Below are 27,830 nucleotides of genomic sequence, written 5' to 3' on the forward strand. Positions count from 1 at the left end.
CATTATCATAATACACTATCAGACTGTTATTGTGTTATATATGCTTATAAGTAATATCTCGTGTTATTCACGAGTTAAAACAATCTTTATTATCACAATACAAACGAATAATTATAATACGTCACTCGACATAACTAACTTGCATTCCTGAGCTGGAAAATAATTTTCTTTGCGTAACGCTCATGTTAATGCCTGTCTCAAGTAGATACTTCTCTCTCATCACTAGCAGCGTCTCTTTTGATGGGTTCATACCACTTAATTTTGTAATGAGGTAATATAGAATTGTGTAATATGGTTGTGGGGTGTAATCTGTAAAGAGTTTTCTTTTGTAACAGCTGAATGTGTGTAGTACTGTATGTGTTGTAATATGGAATGGTATATTGTTGTCTGTTGATATATTGGTGATTACCTTTCTTGATAGCTTCTCCAATGACGCCAATTTTGGCAAATTATATATTTTTTAATTTTCAAAATTCAAAAAGACGACATTTTGATATATTGTTGGATGTCTCGGAGAAGAATGAAGACCACGTTTACACGCTACGGTGATGCTATTTTAGTTTTTACGTCATTTCCAACCAATAGAATGGGCTTTTCAAGAAAAAAACTTTACCCCCACTGTTTAGGATATTGATTTTTCGAAGTATCGAACCCACTGGATATCCACTCTTGAAAATATGCTCAACCCCATGGATATCCTCTCTTATAAAGATGCTTACCCCTGGATATCGTATTTTTTACTCGAAAAGACACTTTACCCCCTGGATATCTGCTACCTTGTAGATATTTAAATCCCCTATGGATATCCACTTTTGAACAAAAATCGTTAACACCCCCCCCCCCCTCCCCGATATCCTCAACTTGGGGGCACAGACTATTTCTTGAAAAGCCCATTAGCTTCATTTCGTTTCGGAGCGAAACGGAACTGTTACCTACGAACATGGTCAAATCTTCCACCAACACTGCTCTGTTGATACTTATGTTCTTGATATTTCGGCCATCAAAGCCTTATGTTCTTATTCAGTTTGTTCTTTTAAAAAACGTGTGAAGTGTTCCAAATTTGAGCAATTTTCCTAGTGCATTTAGGTTTAGAGGTTTTGTTGATCTTGCAACCAACTTACACAATTGGAGATCGGTTTTCTTATGAAAAGTCTATGATTCTACTTTTTGCGAGATTTGGTATCTGCTTTGTGCAACAATGGTTACCTGTATGTGATGAGCGGGGTGATGAGTTTTTCAATGTTTCACAATGTGGCTTTTCCATCTTTGCGAAAGTGCAAAACTCAAGAGATATATAATACTTATGCAGTTTTCATTTTCTTTTGGTAGAAAGTTTCCCTTAATTCTTCTTGGAATTGAAATTGCACAATTTGAGGCTTAGAGTTTTACTGCGGTTGCTTTCAGACGTAGAATATCTATCAACTACACTTTTATTTTTTATGAGAACAATTTCATAAAAACGAAGAGGCTCAAAATCGCCAAAAAATAAGAATATCTTAAGAACAATGCTGAGCCTGAAATTACTCAATTTCAAGCAATTTGGGGTTCAAAGTAATAAAAATTGGGTATACCGCTTAAATACCTCAGTTGCACCCTATCGATAAGAACAGGATAAGAACAATTTGAGGCTTGACTTCCAAAAAAATGAGAACAGCCGAGCCTCAGCAAAATTTTACTGGTTCTTATAAAAAAAGTGTAGCCAACGTAAGTCTATTATCGATGTCGATACATTATGGTTTTAGTAAAAAGGCCTTTGAATTAGTTTGTAAACACATAAGTCAAATCGTTCCTTTTTGATCTGATTCATTTCCAGGCCGAAAGTTTGCTGTTTTCATAGGTTAGCTGACAAACAAAGCTATACATGACGCAAGCTCTTGAAATTGGCTCAATTCATTCATTTTTTTAAATAAATTTCCGAGAACTTAACATGAACAATTCTTACATTTGAAACTGCGCCATAAATTTTGTCTTTCCTTTTAGATGGTTTTTGATGGTCTGACGAAGTAAAGTATAGTTTAACTAGTAGTTCGCCAGTTTGGAGTCCTTTAGTTACCTGGATATTCAGGTAGGCTGTAATTATTTTTTTGAATTTTTTTTTGGGTAAATACCTGTTCTTCATAAATCTATTTGCATACCATTAAAAAGAAGCAGTGCACACGTATTCACTCTGTTTGTTTTATGACTGCGTATCGTGTATAAAATTCCCGTTCAAGAGTTACACTAAATTTGGGGTAACCTGTTTAAAATTCAATCTTCTTAAAAAAAACATAGAAATCCAATGACTTTATCAACCTCTAGCCATTGATAAAACTTGAAGATCTCTCATATAAGGCTTACTAATCTACTAATCAAGCTAATCAAGTTTCTAAAACTCAAAAACACAAAGACGGGAACGCATCCTCTATAACAAAACATATCAGAGGGGATGCGTGCAGCCTAATAATAAAGAAGCAATGCGCATGCGTATTAAATAATTGCGTACAGTAAAGAAGTGACCGATCTTTAGTTTATAGTTATCTATCTAGACCAAACGTTAACCTTAAAACATTAAAATTTGAAACAATAGTTTGCTGCTTCTTGGATATCCAGTCTAACAAAATTGTTAGAAATTATTTAAGTTTTTACAGAAACGGGATGTCTTTTTACATCGATAAATCTTAATTGAATCTTGAGAAAGTCAAACAAATGACAATTTAGGGATTAAACAATGTCAAATATGACATGGTAATTGGTTTCATTTTAGTCCCAAAATGACAAGTAGAGTCGTTTAAAAAGTTACATTTTCTTGAATGAACAACGTGACGATCCAGGATGTCTAGGTAGTGCCACAAAGGGGTTTATGGAGGTTTTATGAAGGTTATCTTGTAACTTTTATAATAATTATATGATGGCTGAAGAATTTCACCACTAATTTTAAATAGTGCTATTTAGATATATGACTGTCAAGGGACCAAGGGTTTTTTTTAGAAAGATTCAGATTACGGAGTATTTTATATTACTTCCCTGCTGAGGGAAATGTTCGAATTACAGAAAGATTCAAATAATAGAGGTTCGAATTGTAGAAAGTTGATTTGTATTGTGTCAGCATGGTATACTTTAACTTTACTAAATTGTGATTGGTTTTTAACTGGCGGAAAAACCATAAAAGTGGGGAGGCTGAAGACTCAAAATGGGTTAAAACTCGCTAAGAATTTGAGAAAACAATCTCATTTACTCAAAAGTGGGGAGGCTGAAGTCTCCCCAGTCTCCCCGTTTCCGCCGTATACTTTAGTTTTACTAAATCGTGATTGCCCGGGGGGGTACTACCCTTGTCGACCGACGGGGGTGCTCCGCTGAGGTTCGAAAAATGGACCCTACGTGGGACTCGAAATTTGCGAAAAAAGTGACCCTGAATGGGACTGAAATTCCAAAATTTTCTCAAATTTTCTCCTTTTTCCCCAAATTTTCCAAAAATAGGCACCCTACGAGGGACTGATTTTTCTATTTTGGTGTTTTTGCGACCCTACCTGGGACTCGTGGAGGTTAAAAAAGGTACCCTGACCAGCGGAGCATCCCCGTAACCCATCTTGCCCTAGTACCCCCCCCCCGGGCGTGATTGGTTTTTAACTGCTCATCGCATATGAATGCAAATCGATTTAAACTGATTGAGAGTTAAACTTTAAGGTCAAAATGATCTGACCTTTACTCGTTAGTTGAGATCTTCGATTGATTATGCATTTCACTGATTTCACTGTCTTAGTCAAAGCGCTATAAGTTATCTTATTTTGGTATTTGATTGTTTTAGTTAGTCGCATGTACTTGGAATCAGATCTGATTATGTGTTATGGTTTTACTACTCTCTGCACAATTAAGAGTCCTCAATACTTGAGTAGAGCTTGTAGCATAAGATTAAGAAACAAGTGTATTACTTCTCAATCTTTCAAGTTTCTTGCTTACGCCAAGTTGCGATTTCTCTTGTTTGCAATACTTTTCCTTTTTCTGTTTGTCTTGTATATAAATGGATGTAAACAAAACAAATTCTGACTTGTCATCAATAATAACCTACTTTTTTTCGGTTGTATGCCTTTTTAGTAACATTCATATATCAAGTGTCAACCCAAGCATCACTTAAGAGAAATTCTTTTTATAAGAATATTGTATTGTTCAAAGATAGAGATATTTCAAACTAACTTAACTTGGGAGTATCACAATTTTGGCTTAGCTTAATTTTTAGTTCTTTAGATTTGATTTTGCCTTTCTGTTTTAAAATTTATCTTGAAATTCATCCATTGATTTTTTCAAATTCAAAGTTGTTTAAGATTCTTTCTTATAGATCAAAACAGTTTGTTACAAGTGAGACGTTAGGTATTACAAATAAGCTGCTTTTCTTAACATAGTATCACGCGTATAGAGCACAGGGCAAGTGTTGAGTGAAAGGTTTCATTAAGTCATACGAAATTATGAGCTACGACGTAATACACCTTTTTTATAAGAACAATGTATAAGAACATCTAGGCCAAAAAATAATTAACAATTTAATAATACTGCTGAGCCTGAAATTACTCAATTTCAAGCAATTTAGGGGTCAAAGCAGTAAATATTGGGTATAACTCAATTACACCCTTAAATAAGAACAGGATGACAACAATTTTTTGCTCAAAGTGCCAAAAAATAAGAAAAGCCGAGGCTCAGCAAAATTTTACCGGTTCTTATAAAAGAAAGTGTATATACTTTTATTGGCTCTAGGTCACGCTTTAGCATCGATGTCCCTTAACTGTGTTGCAAACTCTTCCATCCGTCACTTACACGCTTTTTCTTAGACTGGAGTCGTTTATAATGCGTGTAATCCTAATAATACCAATACTAATAATAATAATACGGGATTTAGTTTGTATAAACGACTGGAAGAATCCGGTGTTCCAGCCTTATAGATACCCCGGCTAGCTACGCAGAATCTTGCGTAGTGAGAAAACAATTTATCAAGCAACAACAAACTCTCAAAACGAAATCAACTCAAATGAAAAACTTTCAATACACAAATCCACACATATTTTTTTTCTCAAGAATTATTTTGAGCAGGAAAAAATTATAATTGCAATATTGACAATTTTCTTTTGTTTAGAGTTAGTGCACAAAGGTTTCTAGACGACTCAAATTGTTCCATTCATTACTTTTTGCTTTATTTCTACTATGTATAAATTAGTCGTCTAGCTTGCTCGACTAGCTTTTTCTTCAAGAACAATTATACGAGAACGCGAGGCTGAGTATTGGAATAATTTTCAACTAATTAAAGTAAGTCCAATTTCTAAGTCTAAAAATTAGTGAATCTCTTGGAAAATATCCCCTTTAGAATCCTACCCACAACAAGGTAATTTGAATAGATTTAAGATCAATATGATATGATATTCTTATAATTAACTCTGTGAGGTCTCCAAGCACCCTGCTAATAATAAGTAGTAAAAACAAGTTTTACTATTGATCTCGTCCAAGTTCAGTAAGGTGTAATAGGAAACCCACAACAATGCATTATCAACCATTTGCTGTTAAGACTTGAATTACACAAAGTAAGCCACGTTTCTACAGGATCTCACAAAACAGGTCGATCAGTGATTGTTGAGTGATTTCTTTTGATTCTGAAATTTTTGGAAGAAGACGAACTGACTAACTAGCTAGATATATTGGAGTTTAGATGTTCTTAGCATCGAGGTTAAAGCCCCGAAGACGCTAGAGAGGAATCTTCAACCTTTCTTAACCAAGAAAAATTGAAGCCTTAGATTTACGCCGCGTTTCGAATTAGAGATTGAATCTAGCCTTTCTTTGTTTTAAAGCGGCATATTTGAAATCTGGCGATGGGTTTTACTTTCAATTTGGATTTTGCGGGAAAACCACGTGGGGCTCTCGTATTGGCTGGGAAGAGAGTGGCTTCATTTTCATTTCAAGAGTTTCAAATATAGCCCCTTCGAAGCTTGAAATTAATGGTTTTAGTGTTGATTACACCCCTGTTTCGGTGATCTGCTGAGAACTTTTTAAGCCGTTGACGACGAAATGATGGAGCCAAACATGAATTGGTAGTGAAATAGTCAAAATCTAGTGTAAGGGGTTTTTATCCCGTTGTTTGGAACTTCAAAATCCAAACGTCTTTCCAAGTAAATGAGGGATTCAATATAGTTTTCTATCGAGGATGGAATTCCGGGGAATTTTTATCACTCGGGATGATTTATTTATGTACACTGAGAAACTTTGTGTTTAGGCGTCAGCGCCACAAACCAGGGATTCGAGGTTCCAATGTTCCGTTCAGTTCATATATAGCCGAGTTGGATGTGAAAACAATAAAAAAAAACCTTCTAAAAGTCCTTGGTTACTGGGTTATCCACGTAATATATCAACTTTATCTATCTGTTGATTGTGCATACCGTCCATAAATCGAACACGTACGGGGAACACGATTTTGTTCGAGTTAAGTAGACATTCGAGTTATGGAGGTTCGAGTTAAAGAGATTCTACTATATAAGGAAAGGGATAACGTCTCGAAAACAATAACACCATCTTAATACAAAAAAATGGGAGGCCTTTAAAGAAATAATCAACACCATATTTTAGGCTATCAAGAAAAGAAAGTTGACTAAAATGTCAAAACAGTTTACAAGCTATGGCTCCTCCCTAAAAACCTATCAAAAAGCTGGAGATTTTGAAGGGTCTTTTTGACATTTTTCGTAATATTTGTTATCTTTGCTGCGATTACTCTTAACAAAAACTCTTCAAAATATGTTTGTTATTTTTGCACCTCCAGTTCCATAAAAAGTGTTCTCTAGTAAATTTTTGTTGCTAATAAAACGCAAGGTGGGAAATCGGGAGAGTTTTTTTAAGCGGACCAAAACTTTTGTTCTGATTTGTTAGAAAAGTAGTTTATATTACACCCACTTTGCCAAAACCTTTCGGTTGAATTTAATGACAAGCATTCGAGCTGATATTATGGTATCATACTTTTTTCACTTACTGACGGTTTATATCTTTTTAAAATTCACAGTATGAAATTATATCGATATTACAATTTTACCATTTCAAAATACCTATCTTTCATTCATCATTATTAAGGGATATGGTGAGCTAACCTTTTGATGTTGACCGCGCTAATCCGCCAAAGGCTCAACTGTGAGCTTGAAAGTATCAATAACGGAACGTAACTAGTTATTTTTATTTGCACTTTTGAAGACGGTGGAGTGACTTGTGATGACCCGCAGTTTTGACCCGCAAAATTACCCGTGGGCGGTAAAAGTGTTGATTTACCATCTGAAGTCAGTTCAAGACCTACCCTGGTCAAAATTCTTGCCAAAATCTTGTAAGATCTGATAAGATCCTAGATAAGATCTGATAAGATCCAAGTGATATGTCAGATCTTGCAAGTTCTTACCAAGATCTTGCCAAGAAAATCCAAGATCTTGGATAAGTATAGGATCTTACGAGCTAGAACGCCATGATGAAAATCCAATTCCCCTTGAAGATCGAATTAGAGAGGATCAACTGTAATTGTAGTTTCATATTATTAAGTGATTGGACCTTAATAATCATGAACGCTCAATGTACCAAAGTACTTAGTAGTCAAAGTATTAATTCTATTCGAAACCATTAAAAAACTTCAAGCTGAGCGTAAGATATTGTGTTGAAAGATATAACGCGCACGGTACGTTGAAGAGATAAGCCGCTTAACTATTTCATGTCTCTCTACTTTCCCAAATACTCATTACACATTGTTTTTTATTTATAAGTAACTCTAATTTTCGTGTCAGAGCTGGGGTTGCTTAGCATTCTAGCTCATTTTCTGAAAAATTTGCTTTGGCCACCCCTAATATTATACCCTATTTCTGCTTATTGGGTCATGAGCTATCGTTTGCCATGCTTAGATTATCTAAAGACCTTTTACTTTACGAGATAGTGAAAAGGATTGTCTAATTTCAGGGCTGGAGCCTTAGCAATTTGGTTGCTTATAAAGAAAAAAATGTGTACTACGTATCTACGTATTTTGCTCTACAAAATAGTAGTTGGATTCACCAATCTCATCACGGTTGCTCAGTGGAGGATGTTGGTGTTTCTTGATTACTCGTCAAAGTTTTCTGATTACTCATCAATTTATATTTTAAAGTTTATGATTACTCCGGACATCTTGACAAGAAACTTAATTTTTCTATGAACCAGACTGGGCTATTCTTTCTTTCAACTTTATCAAATTTCAATTTGATCTTTGGGTTTCTGGTACATGTCCAAAAAAGTCTGGCGATTTGTTTTTGAGAATTTCTAGTGCTGTCCTAGAGGTCAGTGTTACTTCCAAACTTGTTAGTACTAAGTTAAAGAACCATATAGATTTGTTTTCGCATAGCTGGTCATTTTTTCTGTGATTCTTCACAGTTATTTACGTTAATGGATAAACCTTGAAGATTTAATGGTCAACATTACTTCCTCAAAAAATATACACGTTTTCTTTATAAGAATAATTTTATAAAGAACACTAAGCTGAAAATTGGCTAAAGCATAAGAACAAATTAAGAACATTCTCAGTCTCAGATTTCAGAAATTACTTATAAGACAGTAGTGATTTTAACAGATTTTAACAATTTGATAATTCAGCTGATGAAATTTGATTTACCTTATCGGCCAAAACTTAGTCGGCCTTAATTTTAGTCGGCCTTAATTTTAGTCGGCCTTAATTATAAGTCGGCCCTAATTTTAGTCACCTCGTCAAAATTTAGTCACTAAGGGCCGACTAATAATTAAGACCGACGAAAAATTTGGACCATTTTTAAATTTACAAGCATATGGAAAATAGGAGAAAGCTTAAAATACTGGAAAATAAGGAAAGCTTAATTATAAACTTTTAATTTAGCCCAAATTTTTAGTTGGCCCTAATTTTAGTCACCATGCCAAAATTTAGTCACTTAGGGTCGACTAAGTTTTTGCCGATAAGGTATGCTTAATCATCCTTCCTTTAGTTTAGAAGGAATTAATTTATAGAATTTAGAGCGATTGAGTCTTCGGTAATAAGCTCATCGTAATGTGGTCAGGGCCGGCGAATCGGTTTTAAAAGGGAGGGGCTAAATGATATAGTGACTAAGGAGGCCCCACCATGGTTGGGGCCGACGGGCCGGAAAATTTTTGAAATTATGGTACTCTACATTAGCTTAGAATCGGCCTAAATTTAATTTTTATGAAGTTATTGGAATGAAAAAATCAAAGAAGTTAGGTGTCTTTTTATACTGATAATCGCCAAAGAATATAATACTATATACAGTTGACGCTCTTTAATTCGACGTTCTACTATTCGATAGGCTCCCTTATTCGATGAAATGTAAAGTCCCTGTCAACATGAAACTCTCATAAACGACGCTCCCTTATTCGATAAGCTCCCTTATTCGATGAAAATCCAATTCCCCTTGAAGATCGAATTAGAGAGCGTCAACTGTAATAACAAAATGAAGCCAATAAGTAAATAAAGCGGGACTTTTACATGTTCAAAATTCGTAAGTAAAATTAGATTTAATGTATGCTTTTAACAGGCAGTAAGCATACAGTAATCAAAGATTAAAATTGTCCAAAGTAATTAAAGCGATTCACTCGAGTCGACACAAACTCTGTACCAACTCTTCATCAAGTTTATCCGTTAGATTTTATGGATGTGGAGCAAAGAAAGATTGTTGTTTTTGAGAAACGTCACCACGTTTCTTCTTTTTCATTTTTTCTTTTTTTTCTCTCACCCTCTCTTTCTCTCTTTTTTTTTCTTTTTTTATGCAAAAAAGTGGGGGGCTATAGCCCCCCTAGCCCCCCCGGTTTCGCCGGCCCTGGTGGTACACTATTGATCAAGACTTTGGGATTTGAATTCTAAGGTGTTGTAAACTTATTGATCCATAGATTATCCTGAATGTTGTACAACAAGGAACTTCTACACTGAAAAGCAGCTATTCAAAACTATTAAACTTCATCCATCTCTTCAAAATCTCCTACTTTTTTAGTGGTTTTTGAAACAAATCTTGTTATAAGCCAAAGGATTTCTTTTCTCTTTACAAAACCTCTCCACGAATGAGATATATAGGGAAAAATAAGAAACAAATCTATTTATCATCTTTATCGTCAACTTAACAAGATGTTAATGGAGTTATGTATAGGATTGTGATATCTTGACGTATGGTTGTTGGTGATCAGTTTGAACGGTGATTCTCTAGATTCGTAGTCTACACGATAGACAGCAGCTCCAGGCTTTTAGGCCTAAAATTAGGAGTTTTACCCTCGAAACGAAGAAAGATATGACGTAGCCTACTAGATTCGAAAATCTGAATTTTGTTTGTCTAGAGGGTTAAATTAGAGCCTTTTTCCACATAGCGAACGCTAAGAGACGGTTGGGAAGTAAGCCAAGTATGTTTTAATTGGAAGAGTCCATCCTCCTTGTTATAACATTCTAACCAAGTCACTGGATGGAACAGTGATGTGTTTGAATTATATGATTTGGTCATGGCGTTCTAAATTTCTAATTCAAAAAAAGTAAAATTCTAGATTTAGAATGCAATGAATCCACTTTTTTTCGGGAGAAAGGTAATATTACCAATTCGCTAGCGAAATTCAGCTCAATTTAGCCTTCAGTTCCTTCACTCTAACCTCTAATGTACAATGCTCAATGTTACGGAACATTAATATCGTGACTTTTTATAAATCAGTATTTTTTTATCCCTCTATAACTCTACTTTCAAAAAAGTTTATTAATCTTAATGTTTTCTTTAATTAGTACTCCTTATCTGATTAATTGATAGTCGTAATTGTATTTTATGTAAAAGACTGATAACATTAGGAAGTAATAGATATAATTCAATCAACATAATATATATTACTAGTGACTTGGATGAGTATGACCATAGGGAAGTTTATTACAGTTGACGCTCTCTAATTCGATCTTCAAGTGGAATTGGATTTTCATCGAATGAGGGAGCGTCGTTAATGAGAATTTCTTGTTGACGGGGACTTTAAATTTCATCGAATAAGGGAGCCTATCGAATAGTAGAACGTCAAATTAGCGAATGTTAACTGTAGTTAAAAAGTACGCTGGTTGTTTTGGACCCGAATTGAGATGTTAGCTGTTGATTATAAAGTGGAGTTTCCTTAACTGAGCACGCTTGGGGAGCTAAGATTTGTTCAAAATATGGAGTAAGGTTTATATGGCAATGTTAACTTTTTTTGCGGATGGCCTGACTTGCGGAATTTCGAAAGACGTAGATTTGTTATTTGTTACTGACATAAAATAGAAATCGATTTATGGAATTTTTTCAAAAAATTAATTCAACGAATTTGTATTATGTTTTCAAAGGGAGGGGTAATCTCAATTTTTTTTACCTTTGATAAACTACCTTTTTAAAGATTTTCAAAGTAAAAATATTTTCGAGATAATTCCAAAATATTAGTATTTAGACCATCTGTAAAGACTGATAAAAACATTTGTGAATTAAGTTATAAAAATATTCTTCATATACTGATCAGTCATCTAATTCCCTTATTCGGGAAATTTCATTTTCAAAATATTATAAAAAAGAAGTTTTTTTTATGTTTTCGAAAATAAAAATGAAATTGGGTGACCTCATCTGATGAAAACAACAGAGGAATATTACAAACCCATCCCGTCACATCTGTGACTAAAATACGAAAGGAGGAAAAGATATTTTATGAAAAAAATAATCGATTAAAGTTCTTTAAACTTTTTTTTTTATATCAAATTTAATATCGAAAAATTTTAATATAAAAAGATGAGTTTGAAAGAATTCCTTTGAAGTGATCCGGCGATCATCTATTTTGACCGGGACCTGGGCCTGGTGACATTCTAGTTGATGTATATTATGCAAATTCTCGTATCTTGATGATTAGTTTATGGTCATCCATGTCTCAGTGACCCGGTAAGAAATTTTTAGCCAATATTTTTTCTGACGGGTGATTTTTTGGTCAATTTTTCTAATGGTTTATCCCATCGAATTCATGATATTCATGACGTAATGTTTTCTACGAAAAGACCCCGGTTATTGCCAGTAGTGGCAAATTTTATACATATTTTGTTTAGTTTGAATTTGTCACTACTGGCTAAAACCGGAGTATTTCCGTAGAAAACATTGCGTAATGAATATCATGAATACCCGGAAGAATATCCATAATGTTTTATTTTTAATCTCCATTCGATAAAATCAACTGTTTTTTTATTGGTGAATATTAGTCGAGGTTAGATAGCTTCAAAAGAATTTTAAACCAAATACCATCAAATCGAGCGTTCCAATACAAGACGAAGACGAATTCGAACGTGTCCGATTAACATTTTTTTTGGTATTTTTGAAACTTGTTGTATGAATCAGCAACGAGTTATGAATCTTTGATGCTCACCCGGCATTATATTAGTTTATGTTTTTTATTCGATTCTTCATTAGAGGTTTTCTTGTGATTCATCCTGCTCTTGGTCGAAACCTTGTGTTTACTATCTTATCCTAGCGCGTTGCCTGCTTGAATCTCTTTTCGGCACTTTTGATTGGTAGCAAAAATTTCAAATAACAACTTCTTATCTCAGTACGTATGAATCTTTCAAGCACACTCTATTTCGAGCATGCTTTTGAAATCACGCATGCGCGCGCTGAAGGTTACGTAATGTTTCCTTCACTTTTTGAATTATGTTGGATTGATTTCTCTAAAGATACTGTCAGTTCCTGAAAAATTGTTGTCACTTTTTTTGTGAGTACGAAATTTCACATTTGATTATCTGGGCTTTTGTCTTCTTGTTAGAATGTTTTCGAGATTTTCCTTTAAGTATCATTTTCACATCAATTTGAATCTGACTTCTGTTCTATGTGTGTATTTGTTCTTGAGTTTTAATATTCAACTAAAAGCTGTGATTTGTTTATTTCAAAGCCGCGATTTCTTCAGGGACTATCAACACTCCTTTATATTCAAAGGTATATATTGTCATGAAAATGATATGTCGACAATCTTCCAACAGTTGAATCTTTGCGATGGCAATATGGTTGACCTTTTTGGTAAACCTTCCTTTAGCTGTCTTGGTTATGGTTTTTTTAGAACTGTATTTTAGTGTTACACGTTTTTTAAGAACAAACTATATAAGGAAATAAGGCTTTGATGACCAAAATATTTAGAACAAGTTAAGAATATTCTAAGGCTTCAAGGAATCTAAGACACTTAATTTATCAGGGAAAAGCAAAAAAAAAAACGCTTACAAAAATTGTGAAATTAAGAACATTTTAAGAACATTTTTAGGCTTAAATTTCAAAAAGTTGAGAACATCCGGAAGCTTCAAATTTTTTGGACGTTCTTATAAAAAAGCGTGTATTTGACTTTTTGGTAGACCTTACGATGTGTTGGTTGTGGTGATTTTAGAACTGTATTTCTGCATTTAAGTAGTACATGTTTTTTATAAGAACATCTAAAATTTTGAAGCCTTCGGATGATCTTAACTTTTTTGAGTTTTAAGCCTAAAATGTTCCGTAATAGTCTTATTTTCGCCATTTTGTGGGTATTTTTGTTCGTTTTTCCCCAAAGTCTTAAAAAGTTCTTAACTTGTCTTAACATTTTGGCAATCGAAGCCTTATGTTCTTATAGTTTGTTCTTATAGAAAAAGGTGTAGATGATCCCTTGAACGCAGAATATATTAAGTTGTATGACACGGGTTAGCGACTTCAATTTGGTTTAATCCATGTATGTTTTCTTCTGTGTTAATAGGCTTATAATTTTGATTATGTAACTACTTTTAGTTTAGTAGTAATGCTTGAGGAAGTGCGCTACATTGGTCTGTCAGTGGAAGTTTGATTGAAGTTTAGTAGTTTGTAATATGGTTCTCTATTTTTCCCTTGCGTTGTGATACTTCTTGACTATTGACTAACAAACTACAACTGGACCCGGGGGGACTGGGGTGCTAGGTTTGGCGGATGAGAAGTATGTGCGGACGGCACCTCCGAAAACCGATCCTTAGATAGACCAAATTTTTAGTGAAAAGCGCCCCTTAGCGCCCCTTAGCGGGCCATGGGAACAATATCGATCAGGCCACATGTTTGTGGTCATTTAGTTGTTTACAGCGGGAGATATAATCATCCGGATTTTTCAGCTTTTGGAATTTTAGTAGAATCTTTTGAAGACAAAAGGATGATTGTGAAATTCAAACAAGAGAGTTTTAATGTTTTAAAACCTTTAAAGCTCTTATTTAGTTTTCTTTTATTGAAAACGATAAAACCTTCAGCAGCTCATAGTATTGTCCTTAAATCAAATACGTAATCCGATTTCCGATTTTCAATTCCGATTTCAATTAATCCTAAAAATCCTAAATCCTAAAAACATCATTTTTTAAAGCTTTGCGGACTCTAAAACAGCCGATTTCTTAGGAAAATGGACAAAATTACTTGAAAAGAACGGTGAAATTAATATCATGCTTAGAACGTTTTTAGGCTTAAAACTTAAAAAGTTTCAAAATATTTTATAAAAGCGTGTAGTAGAGGGAGTAGTAAAGTTTTTGGAAAATTAGTTGAGCGAGCCAGATGTGGAGAGGGAATCTGCCTTTTGATGACTTTGACAGACAGAAGAATTGAACAATGTAATGCTTATTATAGACTAAGAAATCAAGATTTTGGGCACAATATTAAAACCCTTCTCTCGAGCACATGTCACTTTTCTCGTTCACCAGGGGGCCATAGTGTCTGAAACAAATTACTTCAAAAGGAAAACCTTCAGGCGCAAACAAATATATTATTAAAGAGATTTCATTGTTTTCCTTAATTATATCAACAATCAAGTGATTTGCTAAATTTTTGTGCAATTATTTGCTTATTGACCCTCGTGTTTTCTTTTGGTGTTGTAACACAGTGATGGCCGATCAATTAAAATCAATTAACAACTTCAATATACATTGGACATTGTCAGCTTTATAAGAAACGTTAAATTCTACATTTTGAATCCACTTGCTTCGTTTTGAATGGACCCTATTTTCGCACTTTACAGATCTTTCTAATGTCTCATTACTCGAATTCATAGACTAATAGCTGCTGTGATTTGCTTTCTTTTGGCTTGATTCATTATGGTACAATTCTGAGAACGTTTCAACGCTTTGCTCTAATTTTTAATCGTATGGAATATTTGATCTAATAAAGAAAGGTCATTCCATGTGTAATAAAACAGCTATAATAACTACATCTAAATTATACTTTTTGTCAACATTTACAAAGGACCATGTTTTGTAATATGCCTCAGTGAGTTACTTCCGACTGCAGGTGGTCATATTTATTCTTTCACAAAAAATGGTCTTTTATGATTTTTCATCATGACCCTGAAATACAGTATATCAATTTCCGTTACATCAGTCACTTTTTTGAAAGTTTTATTGTTGATAGTCAGAGTCAAAGATGAATGGATGAGGGGTAATCTGTTTAGCGATGGCTGCATGTTAGAGTGCAATTTTCTCAAAAGTATTATGATAGTTCTTTTTATGATATACTGTTGGAACTTGGAAGGAGGCGCGCCGCTGTGCTGACAACGCAGAAACAACAAAATAATTTCTCTCAAAATGTGTACTAGCGTTGGGCGGAACGGAGAAGTTGTTGTCTTCCCTTTTAAAGATGCTGTGTAAGCAAATGACAGGAGATCAATTATATGATTTTCTTCAATTTTTGTTTTTGTTTCAAGCTCAAATGAGATACTCAATTAAAAAAGAGCATTATTTTTTTAGTATTCCCTTAAGCATACAACAGGATTAAGCTGATAAAGGGCCGTTGTTATTCCTGATTTTTTTTCAATTTCGCAATTTTCCTATACAGAATCTACAAAATAAATCTTCTTTTTGGCATTGTCTTTTCAGTATTTGAAGTAGATTGATATGGTTTTTGTTTATAGGCGCCTTGTTTGTGTTGTGAAAAAAAAAAAAAAATAAAAATAAAAATAAATCAATTTTTTTTGAAATTTTTATCAAGAAGTAGTTGGAAAAATCTCAAACAGGTCTGTGCTTTAGAAAATTTTGGCTTTTATCAAATCGAGTCTGTGGAATGAAAGAGTTATCAATTTATAGTGTTATAACTCATGCGGCCGCTTGAGTCCTGCTCTTTTTCGACACTAGTTTATCGAGTCCCGTACGGACTCCAGAACAGGACATAGTTTTTTTATCGGGGTACGAGGACCACACGAAGATTATAAACGACTGTTTCGGGCTGCACTTTAAGGAGTTAGAATTTCGCGTAGAATGAAGCAAAATTAAACGGATCTGATTTCTTAGTAAAGGTGTGATAAATTTTCTTCGATTTTTTTATCTAAGATACGGAATTTTGAAAAACGCTTGATGGCGTGTTTCTTTGTCATTGCTAATTTTAGACGAATTATTTGATTGTATGAGAAAAAATTTATTTAATTAATCGGTAAATAATTTTTTTTTCTCTCGATTTCTCACAAATTTCTTTCTAGCAATTTATGACTTTTGCTTTGAATGAAAGATTTACCGCTGTGATAAAGTGAGTCTCTTAATTAGTCGCTCTCAAGTTTCCGAAAGAATGGGTGTTAAAAATTTTCATATACTAATTGATTTTAGAGGAAGTGTGATAAATCTCAAGTTTTATTCAGGAGGTTCGTTGTAGCAAGGGGTAATCAGTTCACATGTGTGCTCAAAAATGTCTGCTCGCATTTGAGACATTTTTCTGTTTTGGCTGGTGACATTGAAGCATGATAGATTTTGGTTCCTTTTATTTTCTTGACTCTGCGTGTTTGGCCTTATCAGAAATTTGTAAAAATTGGAGAAACCTCGACCATCTAATGATTTCCCCGCGTTGTTAATGGTGAAAATATCATAAGGCCTTGTATAGACGGCGGCTAGGTTAAGTTAGGGCCTGTTCCTATTAAGTTTATATATTTTGAGGTTTCTTCTTCCTCCTTCTTCGACATATACTAAGATATTCATGTCTTATTACGAAATAGTTCTACTACTGTACTGGTGTTTACGTAAAATTGGATTTCTTAGTTTCGAAGAATTAGAAAAAGTCAGAAAAGAGGGAGAAGGTTCTTCATGTTGTTCCTTTTTAATGTATTTATGTGTGTTTGTTTTTTAATGTCTTCGTTTTAAGGTGCTGTGATTTACCCTCATCCTAAACTCCTAAACTTTGCTGTGATTTGTTCATAGAAGAGAAAATGTGAGTCTAGTTGATTTCTCGATCATTTTTCTTTTGTTTACTTTTTTACTTTTTTTATTTCACACAAAAGAGAACTCACGTTGGGTTCATTTCAACGAAAGACACATCAATCAACTTATCATGGTTTTGATGAAGTTATTCGTATTTTCAATTTGTAAGGAGATTGACTTGATGAGAGTTATGATATAAGATATGCACATCTGGAGATTTTTTGACTTTTTCTCGAAATTGTTTGAAAAAAATAATTGCGATCTTATCTTTTGTTCGTTTTTTCGAAAACTGAAACATCTTTTGCACGCATTTTGTGTATTAACGAAGTTAAAGATGCATTTGCGTTTCAAAGTGGGAAGTTTTTTAGCAGAAGAGTATTTTTGTTTTAGATTTCTTCCATGCTGCGATTGTTCAAATATTCCGCTTTCGCTTCGTTTCCTCTTTTCTCTCGTTTATATCTCCTTGAAAGCCGATCATAATGATGCGTTATGGGTCTCTTCTACCTTTCCTATTAAGAAGCATTGTGAAATCAGAGCGTATTCAAATTTTGGATTCAGAATTTTACGCTTTTCCCTCTAAACTTCCCGCTAAAGACTTCAATACAATCCTTTCAGGTGAATTTTAGATTTTTAGGAAGGGCGTTTATATATGTTTGGAAAGCTTTGCGATGAGTAAGCAAACGATGATTTTCCGTTTTTCGAACAGTTGTCTTGATTCGCTACTGTAAAAAAGTCTAGTTTTAAATCATAACATTGTAAAAGGGGGGTCATATAATAATGTCTCGTAAAAAGAGGTTAACTAAAAGAAAAGAAAATAGATAACAAAATTCTAGAAAGGATATATAGTGGAAAATTCCAGCTGATCTGCCGAATTATAGACGCACAGTATTTTATAGAACAAAAGGTCCCTTTCAGATTAATAGAATTTAAAGACATCAGGCTTTTTATTCTTGTTCTTTTTAACTTAAAACTATTAATTCTTTGTAAAAGACTTTGCAAAAAAAGTAAGAGGGGAATGGGGGAGAACTTGTTCTTCTCAACCTTTAGTAGAAAGAGATACCAACTTAGTGCCCAGTCTCTTTTTCTCTAACGAATGTGATTTGTTTTAACAGTTTGAGAAAGCAGGTACCCACGTGTTTTTGAACTTTCTGTACAGAAAAGTAATCGCGGCTGTTTTAACATGAAGAAGAGAGATATTTCTTTCTCTTTATTGAAACATTGGGAAGTTGTGCTCTGTGATGTCTGAGTAGAAGATTAAATTTAGTACATTTTAAAATGTATTACTTCAAATTATTATAACGATAATCTTTACATATTTGGAAAATGATGCAAGGGTGAAATAATGAGAAGGGGGAACGATAGATATTACTTTGAAGCCTTGGAGAACTGTTTGCTGTGAAGCAAAAGGTTATGTATTTTACTTTGAATTTGGATATGCAAACCGTAAATGATTCTGGCTAGGGTTTGAATATATAGACATCAATTCCCAATATTAAAATTGGTAAAAGATACAGGGCGATGTATGAATTATCGAGACTCAACTGGATTATTTCTATCCTTAATTCTTTTGAACACCCCTGTCTCATCGGCCCGATGACTTCTCATTGTCCATCGTGGAATGCGCATTTCAACGGGAAAGAAAATTAAATGTATTTTTCCAACTGGGAACACAGGAGGGTATTTTTGATTTTGATATTTTCATACCTACACCAATCTCAACCAATGTGTGCAATTTGAATATCGTAGAGAAGATCTTCGTGCTTTAAGTTCAATCATATGGCTAAAAAGTTAGGATACGTTTTTGTGGTTTTTAGTTATAGTTTTAAGATGTTAGAAAACGTCTATTTTCCTCTATTTTATAAAGCCTTATTTTTATTAACATTCTTTTGAATTGAATGTCAATTTTTGTGTGAGTCTTATTGTCTCTCAAACCTAAACATTCTCAAAAACCGAATTCAGCTTTTTTTTTGTCAGAAATGGCAAAATTGTCGTCTTTCGTGTCGATATAGCTGTTTAGCCGCGTTTAGAAACTGCATCGACCTGCTCTATAATGAACCTTAATTAACTGACCTTTTGTTAAAAAAGAGGGTATTTAATTTTTATGATCTTGAAGTTATTCGCTTAGTATCCGGCCTTTAATTCGAAGAAACTATAGCTACGCAATTAAAAAATTCGATTGGTTTGAATAGCTTCTTTGCTCACTACTTAATGTCGCCGTGGTTAATGATTTTTTCTCTTCTCTTTTTAATTACAGCTCTATAGATGAGAACAAAAGGATCAAATGATAAAAACTCGTAAAAACTATTGTTTTTAAAAGACCAACCAAGCGAAAAGAATCGGACACAGGCCTCCAACGTTTTTTTATGTACACGAAGACTGCATAAGCATTTTCTGAGAGTCTGGTGAGACAAATCGCAGTTTTTTGTCGCTCTCTTTTTGTCAGGGTTGTGATTTATCAATCAATGATTTTTTGAAGTGCTTTTTCAAATTTTCATTTTCTGAAAAAGAAGAAAGAAAAAATCGTGATTGTGAAAAAACAATAACAAAGGCACTGAGAAACTGTCAATAATATTTTTGGACATTGATGGAATGAACGAGCAGAGGAGCAGCATTGAAATAATATTATAAACCAAAATATAAAAAAAAGGAGGGCAAGTTTTACTTGAAAATACATTTTGTGAAAATAAATTGGCGTAGTGTAATCCAACACATACATCTGGGAAGCAGTTGGAAAAGCAAGGCGAATAAAAAAAGGAGAAATTTTGTTGTTTTCTCTTATTTGAATTTTCATGCTGTGACGTCAGTGAGAAGTTCACCTACTTTTTGTTTGGACAGGTTTGGAAATCAAAACGAGAAAATTTTTGAACTCCGGAGTACATTAGATCAAATAAAATTTGGACAAAGATTCTCACACCAAAGACATTGGGATCTGACTACTCTTTTCGGATACACACATATTGGGAGATGGCAGAGGAAGAAAAGATTGCTCAGGATGCAACTAATTTCCTGTTCTTTGTTCAAGGTAATAAAACTTATTTCTTTTTTCTTCTTAGTTTTCATTTCATTCGGGATTTTATTCTTCATTTTTCCCTGATTGATATGATCAATGGATTTTTGGGAATAAATGAGTAATAGTTTTCTTTGTTTTCTTAAATTCGTATTCACACCCCTCTCTCGGTGACTGAAGGATTCTTAACCGGTGGGTGTGGGACAAAGGGACCAAATGCCAATTAAAAATGGAACCTAATCTCCTATTTATAAAGGGTGGATATTTCAAATTCAATTGTTCACACCTTCACACCTGGACTGGGTGTCAGAGTAGTATAAAGGAATAAAGGTGAAATGGCAGGGACATTTGTCTGTTTCTGTTTAATTTTTACTGTTTTTCCGCTTTATAGAAATTTCTATTTTCTTTTTCTAAAGGAAAAAAGTTTAAATGTATTTCCCAATTCGTTAAGTTGACAGAATTTTACAACAATATTTTTCTGATGGAAGCTGCTGAAATAAGATACATCCACTCCACCCCTTGCCAGATTTTCCCCTATTTTGTTCTTTTTAATGTCTTTAGAGGAACGATTCTAATGATTTTATCATCTAAAGCAAAACATATGTTTCCTAAGATCGTTTTTTAGACAATACAGGCCTTTTTGCCTCCAGTTTTTGTGCAGGAAAGGATCATAAAAAATTTGGACATCAAATTTTCTATACAAATTTATTTTACAAAATGTCTTTTACAAAATCTGGACTCACCCTTTTGTAGAAAATAGAAATAAGAAAAGATATTGTCTTTTTGCCCAACACATTAGCTTTTTTCAGAATAAAGGAAAAATAGAGACCTTTCCCCTTTTCCTTAACAAGTTATTCCCCGTGGAACTAAAATGCTTTAATAGTCTTGATGAGATTTAATATTTAGCACATTTTATTCATTCCAAAAAAAAGGTTTTTAGGGTTTGCTGTTTTTTCCTTGTCTTTATATCTTTTCCACTTCTTTAAAGATTTTCATTGAACAAAAAAAACTGGGGAAAAAAAATGGGAAGAAATCTGAAAATCTGCTGTGATTTGTTTCAATTTCCTTAAAGAAAATCTTAATCATGTCTTTGATCTTTCCTGTTTGCAACCTAAGAGACTAAAAAATTAAGGAAATTGGTGCGCGCGCTGTGATTTTTTACCGCGCGCGCTGTGATTTCTTATGTTATGACACCATAGTACACAAATCACATCAATAAAAAATAAAATTTTCTTATCTCGACCGTCCTCACACAAAAATATTTTGATCAACACACTTTTGTTGTAGAACAGCTGTATAAGAACATGCTGACAAAAAATCTCAAAAATGACAACGATAATTTTGAAGTTAGAACAGTTTTGAGAACATCTCCCAATTTGGACAAAATTTTGAAGCAATTATCAATGAAAACATCAATGATAATTTGTTGGCCTAACTAAGTGACTAAATACTAAAATGCACTAAAATTCATTCTAAAAGGGGAACAATTTGATGCTGAAAATTTTTGAAATTGATAAAATTTCTTATGAAAAAAAGTGTACAAGCTAAGCACAAAAAGCTGACGAATCATAAACTAAATGTCCATTTATATTTTCTATTGTCTCTCTCAAAGTGAGGGCGAATAAAAACATTTCTTATCTGCTTAGATCCTTTCCAGAGATCAAACATGGACACATATTTTTATACAAAACTTCAGTCACTTCAACTATCAACATCATCAAAATCTATAATGATATTAAAAAAATGAGAAATATGTTACAAAAATAAACGAAAAGGTCATCATATACTGAAGGGTTAACGACCCCTTACGACATTTTTTTGATATTTTGATAGCCGTGGGCAGACAAACCTTACATAAAATCTCATCAATTTTTAGCTAAACATTTTAAGCTTTTGACATTTTACATGGAAAGTTTTCAGACTTTATTTAGTTGAGTCCTCTCAACATTTACTTTAGTTTGAATCTTTGAATTAACATGTTGAATTAATAAAAGCCCTGCCCAGTTTTGAATCATTTTAGGTCAGCTGAGAGCACTGGTTTAACAAGACGATTCATTTTCCTTAAAGGTTTTATTTTAGTGTTCCTGTTTCATATCAGACACATATTTCATAAGCAAAAAATGTTTTTCTTTTCATCTTAATGACCAATCTTGCTCCACATAAGCAGTCTGTGCCACTAACTCAATCGGGAAGATTCTTCCGAAATGGGAAGAACCTTCCCGAACGGGAAGAACCTACTCTAATTTTTTTCTGCCTGTTTGGGAAGATTCTTCCTCTTTGGGAAGTTGAAAATTGATTGAATCTTCGGCGAAGCTGTATGATGACCGGCGAAAATTGATACTTTTTGGAGGTGAAAAAGCATCAAATTTTAAGGTTTTTCACCGAAAGAGAAGCAAACTTTACCGTAGAAATCTTGTTAAATTGTGAAAAAACTGTGTAAACATCCCAAAGAGGAAGTTCCAACCCGATCGAGATTTCTTTATTTTCCCGCTTCTTCCCGACCTGGAAGTCCGTTTTTTAACTTTTACCCGTTTGGGTGTCAAGTTAATTTCCGGTTCGGGAAGGTTCTTCCCATTTCGGAAGAACCTTCCCATTTCGGAAGAATCTTCCCATTTCGGAAGAATCTTCCCGATTGAGTTAGTGGCACAGACTGATAAGTGTCAATCTAATATTATCACTCTTATTTAAAAACAAAACCTTTAAGAATGCATAAAGTTCTTGAATATTTTTGTTCTGATACACGTTTTTTCAATAAGAACATCCAAATTTCTCGAAGCCTTAGGATGTTCTTAATTTTTTGGGTTTTAAGTCTTAAAATGTTCTTACCTTGTTCTTAATATTTTGACCATCGAAGCCTTATGTTAGTTATTATATTGTTTGTTCTCATACACGCTTTTTTTTTATAAGAATACACTTTATAAGAATGTCCATGATGAAAATGGGCAAAAAATTAAGAATATGGTAAGAATATCACCATCATTGAATTTAGCAACTGAACCTAAGAATGTCATTTTTAATGCATTTTAACCTGTAGATTGCCAATTTCAATCTTAACCTAAGAATACCGTAAGAATATTTTTGGATGATTTTTGCCAAAAAGTTAAGAATATCCATGATGAAATGAAAAAACACCATTCTTATAAAAAAAAAGAAGCGTGTATCAAGAACGTGTATTTTAGAAGCTAGATCGTTGTAATAAAATAGCCAGAAAATTAATTATTATTCAAAAAACATTTCAACAAATATTTTTCAGCATAAGCTTTTCGTTTTATTAAAAAACATCATCAGTGCATATACAAGTTAGATCGACATCCCTAAAGTCTGTTCACGATAAGTGTGCACTCTTTTTTCTTTTACCTATAACTTTTGAAGGAATTCTTCAATCTTCATAAATTTGGTATCGTTGGAGAGATATTTGTGAGTGAAACAATTTAAAATCAAAAAGTCTTCAAAAAAATTCTAAAAATGAAGATGAAAATGAAGAAGAAAAAAATGAAGATCTTGTAGAAAAGTGCTATAACTTTCATTTTCACTGGAGAGATTCTTTGATCTTAGGAGGTCATCACTGTGAAGAAATTTCACTGAAATATTTATTCAATATAAAGTTATGATACAAAGTTAATAAGTGATTGACCCCAAAAAACAGCAGAAAACAGGGTTTTTAGACGTCAATCAGCTTATACAGGGTTCCCAGCGGTCAGGGAAAACCTGGAAAACCTGGAAAAAGTAGCTTTTTTGGAAAAAGTCAGGGAAAACCTGGAAAAGTCAGGGAAAATTTAGAAAAAGTAGTGAAAGTCAGGGAAAAGTCAGGGAACTTTTTTTGGAATAGTCAGGGAAAGTCAGGGAATTCCAAAATCAGTCAACTCCAAATTACAAATGATAATTGAAATGATATTATCCTTTTCATCTTTCATTTTTGCAGGTATTTTATCAGCCAGTAAGTATTGGTGTATTGTAAGCTCTGTGATATTTATTTATTCCACAGTTCTGACAGTTTTGTTTTACTTATCTCTTCATTAGTTTCTTTTATTTCGTTTTAGTGGTAGAAAAATGATCCGGGGGGGGGCACTCAAGGTAAATGACCTACCAGACGTTCGGCCCTTAAGGGTAGGTTTTTCATAGTTCAGGAAGGGTAGGAAATTACAAAACTGCACTGAACTGGACTGTAAGGGTAGGAAATTGTGATTAAAGGCCAATTTTTTGGTAAAATTGGCACAAAATTGGTCAATTTTGGAGGAAAAATTTCACATTTTCTTGGAAAATTGCAAAAATTTTTGCCCTTTGAAAAAGTGCACTGTAAGGGTATGATTTTTCATGGAAATTCACTGCACTCTAAGAGTTCGATTTTAGATAGAAGCCAAATTTTGAAGAAAATCTTTTTAGAAAGAGGAAAGAGGAAAGTTTTCATTCAAATGATAGCACGTTCATCTTTACATACATACGACGGTACCCCTTTTGTATCCTGGTTTTAGTGGAGTTTTAGTAGACTCACTTTTTAAAAAATATATGTATTGAAATTTTGTTAAGTTTTATTTTTTTATCTCAATATGGTGTTTTTCAAAATACCGTTGGGGTGAACGGTCAGGGAAAAAGACCCAATATTCTGCTCTGGTCAGGGAAAAAGGCACCTTGGTCAATCTAAAAGTCATGGAAAAGGGCCTTTTTTTGGAAAAAGTCAGGGAAAAATATTTCTCTTAAGTGCTGGGAACCCTGTTATAACTTTGTTTGATATCTTTTGACTGAATTATTATTTTTTAGAATTTTTTTCACAGTGATGACATTCGATGATCAAGGATTCACTTAAGTGAAAATGATGGTTATAGCACTTTTCTACAAGATCTTCATTTTTTTCTTCTTCATTTTCATCTTCATTTTTAGAATTTTTTAGAAGACTTTTTGATTTTAAATTGTTCTACTCACAAATATCTCTCCAACGATACCAAATTTATGAAGATTGAAGAATTCCTTCAAAAGTTATAGGTAAAAGAAAAAAGAGTGCACTATCGTGAATAGACTATAAATTATTATCGAACAATCACTAGTAACAAATTCATATATCCTTTGTCATTATATTCAAGAATCTTTATTTTCTCAACTAATCTCCAAGACTAAGCTTATAGACTGTCAAAAAGGTGTTTAGTACTTTACAACAATGACTTTATTCTACTGAAATTCTCTGATTTGTTCAACTGATTTCCTGTCACTTCAGCCAAATGTGATTTACTAAAATTGATTGATCTTTTCCGTTTTGATTGTCTATTTTCTGATCTATTGGCAGTCAAAGGAAACAATTCAAATTGTCTGGCAATTTGAATCGAAGTTTGAGACATTGAGTGAAAATTCCTTTACCAAATGTTTTGAAATGATTTCAAGTAAACCCCCCTTAAATCTTTATATACCCCTTTCTCGAAAATACTGTAAAAGTTTTTAGCTAAAATGAAGGTACGTATTGGGTTTTTGCTCGACTGAAGTAAATTTTATATTTTTTTCAAGCTACACTTTTTTCTTGTCGTTGTCTACTAGTAATGTTTCCCTGTGTCTTAACATCATTCTGATATCCAATTAAAACTACCATGGTTTCCCAAGCACATGTTTTTTTTCTTAAAGATAGATTCTAGTTGTCTTGTCGCTTGACTTTTAGCTCTTTCAATTAATTCGAATTAATTTGTCGCTTTTCAAAATCAATTATTCTGGTATTTTCTTTATCTATAAGGATAAGGAACCAATTACATTATCTTAAATTCTTACCGTATTTGAAAACCCTTATAAAGTGGTTTCTAGATAATCCGCCACCTTCCTTGTTAGCTGTAAAGTTGTTTTGACGCACATATAACGTTTATTGGCGCTATTTGGCAGTTGCATGTCAGTTGAGATACCCTGAAATTTGTTTCCCCACTACAATCTCCTCAAGCCCTGCAATTCTCTTTCTTTTTTCCGCATCCACACTTTCATTTTTTTAATGCATCTCTAAATAGTTTTATTTCTCTCTTTTTACAACAACAGAACTTGCAGCAAAGTTACCAGCTAAGAAATTACGAGCGTTTAAAAAAGGACTGACAGAAGATCAGATAGACAACGAAGATGATAATGATTCTTGTGATTCTGGCTATTCTGGATCCAGTGAAATTGCAACCGATAACAAAATGGCGGAAGTCACTGCGGAAACGGGTAAACGATTCGAATGTTTAGTATGTGGGAAATTCTTTAAACGACGTTCATCGCTTTCAACACATAAACTTATACATTTGAACGTCAAACCATTCACGTGTACTGTGTGTGATAAAGAGTTTTTACGGAGATCAGACTTAAAGAAACATTCGTTAATGCATACAGGAAAGAAACCTCATGAATGTCCTGATTGTGGTAAGGTATTTTCACAATCTTCAAATATGTTAACACATATGAGGCGGCATACGGGCGTCCGCCCCTATTCGTGTAATATATGTGGACACGCGTTTTACAGGAAAGTTGATGTCCGTCGACATCAGTCAAGACATTTTAAAGAAAATAATACGTTAAAGTTACATACAATCACTAATAAAGTCGATATTTCACCACCGCCATCAGCTACCGCCACGATTGCGCCCATGCCTTTTATACCGCCAAGGCTACAAGGTGTAGCGCAACAACAAATAAAAATGTAAACTTTACGGACCAAACACAATATTGTTTTTTTACAACGGATGGTGCGTATTTTTTGGATTTTTTTTCTTTTAGTACATCTCTTTTTGAGTTTAATATTTGGAGTTATTTTAGTAATGTATTATATTTGATATTAAGAAAAAAGTCAATACAAGCAATTTATCTTTTTTTCTGCTAGAAACGATTTTTGTACATATATACCGACGAAACAACGTAGAAACGAATTTTTTTTGTGCATTTTTATTGTAATAAGAAGAAAACGTAGTAAGATTATATACTCGTACTTCAATTAAAAATTATCTTCTTGGTGTCTCCTGTTTTGAAGTTTCTTTTTCCTCTCCCCGTCCCCTCATCGCTCTTCATTTCAGCATGGTAAATTACAATGATATTGGATTTTGAAAAGAAATTTACAGCCCCAACAAAGACGGAAGAGAATTTAGCACAAATTTCTACTTTTCTATGATGCACAGTTGACTCTCTCTAATTCGATCTTCATGAGATCAAAAATTTTCTTCGAACTTTAGAAACATTCGAATTACAGAGAGTAATTATAACAACTTTCAAGCTGAGGGGAAAAATATTTTAGTTCAAATTACAGAAAGATTCGAATTATGGAAGTTCGAATTAGAGTGAGTTTGATGTAGATTTATTATTTTCAATTCAAAAACCCCTTAGCTAGACTAACATTTGACGCACTTCGAAGTCAAAATGGAAATACACTTTTTTCGAATTACAGAGAGATTTGAATTATAGAAATAATTTTATGAAGGTTTCATCTTGACAATCGGCAACGCTACATAGAAATGACTTTAATGGGGAATATTTACGGTTCAGGAAGATTGCGTGTTTCCTTGGGAAAGTTGGCTTTGAGCAACCCGGAAAATGGTCGCGGAAGATAAATAGCTGACCTCTCTTATAAAGTCTCTTGTAAAGGAGGAACAATTCACCGGGCAGCTAGGAAATTCATCAGTGTAACTGTCTTCTAATTCTGTTTTCCCTATTTTTTTGCTTCCTCATTCGGCGTGAACTTCC

General features: G+C 33.5%; 1 protein-coding gene across 1 annotated transcript in view; it reads left to right on the forward strand.

The window, feature by feature from the left end:
* LOC136822547 (gastrula zinc finger protein XlCGF7.1-like) overlaps nt 1–27,047 on the forward strand; it is a 29,707-nt gene extending 2,660 nt beyond the window's left edge. Inside the window, exons 2-3 of the mRNA XM_067078811.1 lie at nt 19,404–20,171; nt 26,160–27,047. Coding sequence (XP_066934912.1) covers nt 20,114–20,171; nt 26,160–26,800 — 699 coding nt within the window. The 5' untranslated portion in view covers nt 19,404–20,113 and the 3' untranslated portion in view covers nt 26,801–27,047. The remainder of the gene's footprint in view (nt 1–19,403; nt 20,172–26,159) is intronic.
* Nucleotides 27,048–27,830: the final 783 nt, after the last annotated feature.

The sequence above is a fragment of the Clytia hemisphaerica genome, unplaced genomic scaffold (genome assembly GCF_902728285.1).
Source record: "Clytia hemisphaerica strain Z4C2 unplaced genomic scaffold, Clytia hemisphaerica genome assembly, whole genome shotgun sequence".
In the NCBI taxonomy this organism is placed as follows: domain Eukaryota; kingdom Metazoa; phylum Cnidaria; class Hydrozoa; order Leptothecata; family Clytiidae; genus Clytia; species Clytia hemisphaerica.